This window comes from Cupressus sempervirens, chromosome 5 (assembly GCF_028749045.1).
Source record: "Cupressus sempervirens isolate cs-2001-9-10 chromosome 5, ASM2874904v1, whole genome shotgun sequence".
In the NCBI taxonomy this organism is placed as follows: domain Eukaryota; kingdom Viridiplantae; phylum Streptophyta; class Pinopsida; order Cupressales; family Cupressaceae; genus Cupressus; species Cupressus sempervirens.
Genome location: NC_143122.1, coordinates 683,982,253 through 683,991,410, shown reverse-complemented (window position 1 = coordinate 683,991,410; position 9,158 = coordinate 683,982,253). Strand labels below are relative to the sequence as shown.

Genomic DNA, 9,158 nt, shown 5'->3' with positions numbered 1-9,158 from the left:
ATTTTATTACAGGCCACAACATTATCAAAAGCAAAATACATTCAAGCTATCACAACACTCGGTAAATACGATGAATAATTTCATAAATTGTATGGATGATATTGAATAATACAATATGTATTTTATACTATTGACTTATCGCTATGGTAACTTCGCAATGTGGAGCTTTATAACAAGAAACTATCATTTTTTTACAAATGACAACAATATCCCAAAACCATAATGCATTAAAGCTATTAAAATATATATATCAGTAGATACAATCATTTATTTTATTAGACCACCCTCCATATCGATTAAATTTTTTTCTAAAGATGATATGAATGGTACAATCTGCATTTGACTTTATTTTTTAGTCACTTCAAAATGTGTGAGGATTTAAAAATTCAAATAGCATTTTATTACTTTAAAAAGAAGTTATAATTTTAAATCAAATACGTGTTGCACCAATGATGACTTTAATCTTCATCTGTAAGGAGCATGGTACATCAACAGTAATTGTTAAAAGAAACACTTGAAATATTGAAATCATAAATATTCAACTCATTTTTCTTTGTTTTTCAACCAACCCACCCAACTGCACAGTTGGGCGTTGTCTTTTAAAGAATGGAGATCATATCAAACTACCTCTTGAGACACGGGCTGATTGTAATGGAGAATGGCTTTACACAAATATATTTTACACAATGAATATATCTACATAGAATTGAAATGGTTTGTACAAAATGAATGATATAGATAGAAAAATTGGAATGCAATTTATAAAAATAATAAAATTGCAGCCAGTTTTTACATTTTCCTTTTCTCTATGCAAGCGCTCCAATATTTGCTTTTGTAAATCTGTAAGCTAAAGCAGCACAAACTCGAAGAAAGAAGAAGACATTCAAAATCTCTAATGGCGGGTTGGCCTCCAGCAGATCCTGCAATGCACTTTCAATTATTTTATTTTGATATTTGTCTCTCTTGATATGCCAAAGTCATTGACAACCACAAGTAAATCTCTTTAAGCCGTGATAGACGAAATACACTAATGAGTGGATAGTTAATCATGCTGGTTTTTAAATTTCTCTCGGCAATCACATTATCTTTATTCTCTGAGTCTGACAATTCAATTGGTTGTAAAGTTGTATGCAAATATTTAGAATCTAAGGTCTTAAGAAAGTTATCCAGTTGGCCGCTTTGGTCATCTTCCCTGTCCTTGTTTATTAGAATCTGCAAAAGTGTCCATGCCAGATACAAGTCAGTATAGATAACGCATATTCATAATAACAACACCTAATCATGAGTCTTGTTACTTATCCGTTGAACGTAATATATTTCAACTAACGGGCAACATACAAGGATGCTATGACCACTAATTATGAATATGGATTTAAACCCAGAAAAGCTGAGTTACTTCAACAGTTTCAAAGAAACCAAAACATTATGCAGGTATTCAAAGTACAGAGAGTAAAGCCATGAATTATTAGTCATAATTAGTTGGAAGACCTGTCATTTACTACAAAATCATGCATGCACAGGTGGTCTGGATTGTAGGAGATACCTCTGCTGAGTAATTTTCAAAAATGTGATAGAAACGTTGCCTGCAGTACTCATTGAAAAGAAGAGTAAACACAATAAGTGGGACCATCAACCCTGAAGCTAATGGAAAGTGCTTTAACCCGAACACTCCCAGTGCAATAACTTGTGTCAAGATCAAAGAGAATATTGTGCCATTATGCACAACTGGCCAATACCGTCCTCCAGTATCATATTTGGAACAGTACACATTCAGCATCTGTAAAAATCACACAACAATTTGAATCATAAAAGCATTTTACTTTATATAATTTCATCGTTTTGCTAGAAAATTACATAAGCATGAAAGCTTATAGGTATACACAACCTATGCATAAACAGAAGGTTTTACGAAAAGAACAATCGCACAAACCCTTTCAGTTGGTAGTTTTGTCACTAGGTTCATAAAAATAAAATAAGAGAATAATAAAGAGAGCGATGCAGTTTTTCAAATGGAAGAATTGCACAAAACCTTTAAGTTGGTAGTTTTGTCACTAGGTTCATAAAAATAAAATAAGAGAATAACAAAGAGAGCAATGTTTGTAAAAAATCTAAACTTGCATATATTTAACAACCCAAAATATGGAGTGCACATTTACATGTTGCATCCACAATTTGTTCCCGATCAAGGTATAGAGAATCTCATTCTGGAAATCCATGCTTTATCTTTAGAGGTTGCTGCTCCATGTATTATGAACTCTAAGAGTAGATTCAATAAGATATTTCAGTTTCAAAAGGTTTATATTTTTCATTTCAAAGAAAGATAACAGCAGGGTGAAAAGCAGTTTCCTGAATATAGTAATGCTCCATCAATGGTCAATTCAGTCCAAGAATTCTTAGTTTCAGCATATATAGGTCAGAAGATTATATACAATCCAATTATGATAAATTAAGACAAAGGTATTAAAAGTGGGCTACCCAAAAGATGGCTAGACAAAGGTTCAATTGATGAGGAAGATAAAACAGTGTCTGTGTGATGAGACACACAACTATTATCTATTGTAGATCTAAAAAGTCAAGAACCTCTGATTGAAAGTTTATTTGAATAGCTCCAGTATTCTCCACAAGATAATAGTTGCTTAAGTTTACAAAGTGCGTATGTTGAACACACAGGTAAAGAGAATTGATATGTGTTCATTGCTACTACAACAATATGACAGCCCCAAAATCTTTCTAGATAACTTCACAGTAAGGCATATTAACTTCACCTGCTAGAATAATGCTTTCTCCCCATTCAAGACAATCATCTACAATTAATGCATATCAATCACTTTGCATTAAAATTCTTATTACGTGATAAAAAAAAAACATAATTTTAGATAACTTCACTGTAAGGCGCAGTATCTTCACCTGCTAGAATGCTTTCTCCTTGTTCAAGACAATCATCTACAATCAATGCATATCAAACACTTAATGTTGAATTCCATGTTGCATGATCAATCCTATCCACCTTGACCCTAGATCTTCAAGAAAGTTTGGCAAAGGCTTCGTAGTAAGTTGTAATGTTTTAAGATTATAAATTGATACACTATCCCAATTAGTTTTTAGCTCACAAGAAGAGGCTATTATTTTTTCCAGATTACATAGTTTTGTGTAACCCACTTAGTTTCCACTTGAAAAGGACTATTTTATTTTCCATATCCGTCCATGTGTTTCCCAATTCATGATATATTCATAATGTAGTATTGTATATCTTATCATGTAATGTAAACATCACCTTTCATTAGGTGATTTACTTATAGCTCTGACTACACTGCCTAATTAATAAAACAGTGGCCTATATGTAAACCCAGAGAACCTAAGGTCTTCCTAAAACACATTTTTATGTTGTGGCCCCTCAGACAAAGCCAATTCTTGAACTCAATGGTCGTCCTAGAACACAATATATATGGTGTGGTCCTCAACAGTTTGCTCATTTAACCTTAATATTTAGGACAGTGCATTTATCTTGAAATTCATACTCCAATATCACTACACCTTTCTGTAAGCACTTTGGTAGCCTTGTGAATAATGTAAGTAGTCTCAGTACAGGTTCAAATGCAATGAAAAAAGTAACTTCAGTGCTTTCCCATGTGATAGAATGGCTCCACATAAGAGCACTTGATTTACTTGCAAAACTGTTTCTCGATAACTCATATAGATATATTCCCATCTATCATCCCAAAATAAGCAGACTGCCATTGCACTGAAAGTTCAAAACTGTCAATTTTGAAATGACATTCTAAATGTATTTATAACTTAAGAGCTTTCCATGAGCATATTGAATATTAAGTGTTTGCACAGCTGCTAAATCTATAATAATGCAGTTGCATAAAGAACACACAACAAACAGGATTGAAATCAAATCCTGCAGTTTCCAAAGGCATAAATATTTCTTTGTCCGAGACATATGAAGCAAAACATATGTAGACCTAACCAATATCCCATGGAACAAAGACAAAATAATCTGTGCATAGAAAGTGATGTCTTTGACAAGATTCCAATAAAAAAAGCACTTGTAAACAACCATCTTGGACAAATGCATAATCATTACTTTATATCAGAACTAGACAAAGCCAATTCAACATAATGGAGACCAAATGCCATTCATTCAAGCATAAATATACCATTATGATTTTACCAGCAATAAAACTTGTAATCAAGAACAGAAGTGGAAAGATTGTTATGTCGAGAGAATAACTTTATTCAAAATAAATTTCTCATCTTTCATAACTTCTTGTCTTAAATAAATGCAAATTAAACTATTAAAGGAATTCAAATCTATGGAACTTACCTGATTACGATAGATGATGAATCCAAGTGAAAAGTACACAAGAAGAATGGGTAGAATTAAAGGTGCCAGCACAGAACAAGTAAACCCAAGAAGCCCAAAAAGTAGCACTTTAGGAATTTCTTGATGGTAAGGAAATGATGGTACAGACTCCACATCTTTGGTACTCTTAGAGGTACATAGTGTACAAACATTTGATATCAATGAAAATAATTGTAAAAGTTCTGATGATAAACTTGCCCATCCAGATGTCAAAATATAAGTGATAAAGAAAGTTGCCTACATCAAAAATAGAGTAAATTAGAAAGTTCCATATATATCATTGACTACATATATTTATGTTTTAAAGATGATTTGCAATTATTATAAATTATAATACTTGTGAACAAAAGTATGTCTCAAAAGAAAATTACAGGAAAGTGTGATAGAAAGCATTTTTCTCATCAACATGAATGATAAAAGTCAAATAAAATAGACTCACCTTCAACACTCACTATAATATGCTTAGATTTCAATACATTACTCACTCCGGCTCTAAGGTTTTACAATGTAAACAGGTTACACACCGCATTTAACATCTGCAATCTTAAACACATCTACAACATTCCTATTGCACCTTGCTTTGCATTGAGCCCCTTTTGTTTTATCTCTTATCAATGACACCCACAGACTTGTCTTCCGTCAATCCTATGCATGCTTTATACAGTACTTGACTTGTTTCAACTGGTTGAGGAGTTTCAAAGGTTGTTAAAAACAGTTTGAAGTGGTTCCAACTGTCTACAGTTATAACCAATCAACTGGTTGCAGTTACAACTGACATCTTTTAATTAAATTTTAACATTCCTTTATGTTGCTGAAGCACACACAAATCTCTAGAGGCAACAACACTAAAGAAAGTTTGTAAATCATAAGTAAAGACAGTAACAGTTCTGACTGCAACAATCACCACTAAAACCGATTCATAACAAATGCCAATCTTATCACAAGTTTATGGACAACAATAAAACATAACTGAAAGAAACATAGGTAGAGATATCCTGTGCATTATTACTGATCTGAAGCAATGGACCAAATTCTCAGATATTCTGTGACTTAAACATAAAATCTGAATTTGATCAAACTTGTGTATTAATATGCAGATTGAACCAGTGGCCATATGTCTTGTAATATGTCTGTATGCTTTGTGCTCTTCAACAACAACCCAGTCTGTATGTGTTTGTTCTTCCCCATCAACCAGGCCTGCATTCAAACAAACTAGGGTTCTGCAAATTTCATTTAACTTCTATATTTTATCAGATTTTCTAATTCTCCACTTGACATCAATGACAAATAATCTAACAATCTCCTACATTGTCATTGATGGTAAACTGGAAATCTCAATCTACGCTGCAAAAAAAATCTCTTAAACCAATTCATTCTAAAATAACAATTTAATCTACAATCTCCATTTGCAACAAATATCTCATTATCCCCCATTGACATCAACGAAAAAGATCCAAAAATTAAAAAACCTCATCATCCAAGGTTAAGAGATAAATCATAAAGACAATAGCATAGTCCCCCTCCATAGATGTTTTGCCTTTCAAAAGAATCAGAGAGAACGAGAAGCTAGAACCCCGAGCTTCCATCAATGCAAAAGACAACTTTCATCAGCTTTCCCTAACAAACAAACTTTACCCTTTACCTCTCTAAACTCATGAACATTGATTTCTGTTCTTTTCCCTTCAGCAACCAACCTGCCTAAATTAATTTATCTGATTTGACACCCTTGAGCATTAAAAGTTACAATGTATCCATTGTCACAAATTTGACTACCACTCAACAAGTTGTATTTTTATCCTATTACATACCAAACACTATGTGTTTGCAATAAACCATTTATACTCAAGGCACCTTACCACAAAAGTGATGATTTATCCCCAAAGTTCATTGAGCCACCATCCAATCTGTATGCCTGGTGAACTTGCACTCATCACCAGTCATGCGCTTAGAGAAACCATTGTCTATTATCCAAAGGTTCTTCCTTTTTGCATGCAAAGCAGTATAAAGAAACAAGGACTTACCTTCTTTCTTTTTACATATGTATTCTGCCTCTTTCTTGAGACTTTCAAGACCACTCAAGAACTTGCTCATGTTCCCTTTTTGTTCTACAAAATTCATGTTACACTATATTGCACTGTGACCAATATTTTGACATCTATAACACCACACTGATATCTTTCAAAGGATCAAAAGAATTTAAACTAGGTTAATTCTTGACATTACTCTACAATCAATTGTTTTATGAGCATTATAACTGCAGAAGTTACAATAGCCAAAAAAATGGCATAAAACCTGTTAACCGCAACTCTTCTTGTAGGAGGAAACCATGGATGCATTATCTGACAATGAACTTTGATGAAACCATCATCATTATCCTTTTTACCATAATAATTACTTGTGCTAGACGTTTGACATTTGTCAAAACCCAAACTAGGAATTATTTTTGTCTAAAGTCTGACAGGCTAAAATTTTATCCAGCATATCAAAACTCTTCACAAACTTATTCCTTTTTCAGATTGACTTTCGAATTGTCTAATTTTGTTCCTTAAAGCCACAACTTCATTTTCTAATTTCAAGCATTCTTTGAATTTCAACAAAAGTTAAAATTCAATCGCCTTCACTTCTTTTACCATCTTCAACTTGAATCTTCAAATTAATGATGATTTGACGACCTCCTTCAAGTTCTTTTTTCAGCAATTCACTTTCATTCACAAAAGTAAGCTTTTATTTGTTATTTTCCTTCTTTAATCTTCTGATTTCATCTAAGGCACATAACAATTCACCTTCAAGACCTATCTCTCCTTAAGCATCATCATCACTTTAATCCTCAACAATTAAACCAACAGTCATGAAAAGCGTTTCAAATTCTTCAGCATCAAATACAAACTCAATGTTATCTCCTGAATTGTAATGTCTTGTTCTCTTATGTACAAGGTTTTCATGTTCTTTGATGACTTTCTTTGCTTGTACCGAAACTGATTTTTCTTTTTCTTTTAGAAGTCTTCTTTGTCATCTTAATCATTTATACATAAGGACACTTACCAACTAATTGCCCAATCTTTCCACAATTGAAGTACTTAAAAGGAAGCTTCCCTTTGTACTTCCAAAATCCCCTTCTAAGTCTTCTAATAAGATTTGCACTTTCTTCATCAATATAGCAATCCGATTCATAATGTTTCCTTTGCTTTCCTTGCAGCCTTAAATGCAACTTCCCTTTTGAATGTGTCGTCAGCAACTGTTCTCATCTCGAATGCCATGTGAATCATCAATAGTGACCTCTGACCTCTTCAATTGCATAACTCTTAGAATCATACTTCAAAGGAAATGATCTCAAAACCTTCTGATCAATTGCTATATATTTCATGTCCTCTCCAAGATCTTTAATGGCATTAACACTCATCAACCTCAAAAGATAGCAATCTCCTCTATTTCCATCTTCAAGCCTTCAAACTATGCTTTGTAGGTTTGTAACTTTTTTTCTTCACTTTAGCATAACCTTCATAATGCTCTTCAATCCATCCCAAATGGGTTAGTTGTTTTAAAAAGCTTCACTTTAACAAACTCATTTTTAGATAAAAGGAGTTGTGGTAGACACTGTATAACCATTTACTTCATACATCTATACACAAACCCCAAAGAAGATAAATAGCTCGTCATTCCAATACTCCAGATGATATAATTAATACCATCAAATAAAGGTGTCTTATTCAAGGAGGATCCTTCTAAACAAGCCATGTGTTCTATGTCCAAGATTTTTAAGCTGATTAAGATTTTTAAGCTGATTAAGCCTTTTCAATTACCAAGCTCTAATCTCGAAGGTGGGGAGGGTGGGGACTAGGGAAATTAATAGAAGATATAAACTTTTGATCTTTGACCAATTTAAACTTTCATATTGATAAGCATAAAACAAAACTGGCACAATCGTAAGAGAGAAAATCACACAAAGAAACTTCAACACCCAATGTATGTGGAAAACCCTAGATGGGAAATACAAAGGTGAGAAATGTTGCTAGCATCTACTATCCAACCTCATGAATTAAATTGAGTACTACAACTTAAGAAAACCTACCCTAACGAATCATTAGATCCCTTGCTTGAGAGTAGCAACTCCAACAAAAGCACCAAATTTTCAGACAAAGCAGCAACTCAGCATCCTTGAAGCACCAACCTTCTGGATATTACAAAACTTTTTGACACTTTCAGACCTCTCTAATTTGCAGATGTGATACAAAACATTTTTTCTCAACAAAATGAATGATAGGATTCGAATAAAATAGGCTCAACTTCGGGATTTATAATAATATTCTTAGATTTCACAATATCACTCACTATAACTCTCAGATTTTACAATGTACACAGACTAAAATGTCACTCACTATTACTCTTCAGTTTTCAAAATACAAATAGACTGCACACCATAATTCACATTTGCAATCTTTAACACATCTGCAAATTACTATACCACCTTGATTTGCAATGAGCCACTTTCATTCTCTCTTATCAATGACACCCACAAACTTGCCTTATTTCCATTGATTGAGTAGTTTCAAAGGCAGATAAAGCCTGTTTTGAAGTGGTTCCAACTATCTGCAGTTACAATCAATAACTTTGTTGCAGTTACAACTACAACTGACACTCTTAATTAAAAGTTAACATTCCTTTATATTGCTGAAGCACACACAAGTCTCTAGAGGTGGTGACAATACTTAAGAAAGTTTGTAAATCATAGCTAAAGACAGTTAACAGTTCTAATTGCATCAACCACCACTTGAACTTATTCAAAATAAAT

At 33.1% G+C, this 9,158-nt stretch overlaps 1 protein-coding gene across 3 annotated transcripts in view; it reads right to left on the bottom strand.

The window, feature by feature from the left end:
- Window positions 1–498: 498 nt before the first annotated feature.
- Window positions 499–9,158, bottom strand: part of LOC149557795 (hyperosmolality-gated Ca2+ permeable channel 2.1-like) — a 177,095-nt gene continuing 168,435 nt past the window's right edge. For 2 of the 3 annotated variants that reach the window (XM_089832288.1, XM_089832289.1), the window contains exons 9-11: window positions 4,331–4,606; window positions 1,544–1,777; window positions 499–1,212 (exon numbers count right to left, since the gene is read on the bottom strand). In XM_089832288.1, the coding sequence (XP_089688414.1) occupies window positions 943–1,212; window positions 1,544–1,777; window positions 4,331–4,606 (780 nt within the window). In that variant the 3' untranslated portion in view covers window positions 499–942. The remainder of the gene's footprint in view (window positions 1,213–1,543; window positions 1,778–4,330; window positions 4,607–9,158) is intronic. The other variant, XM_089832290.1, reaches the window with a different exon arrangement.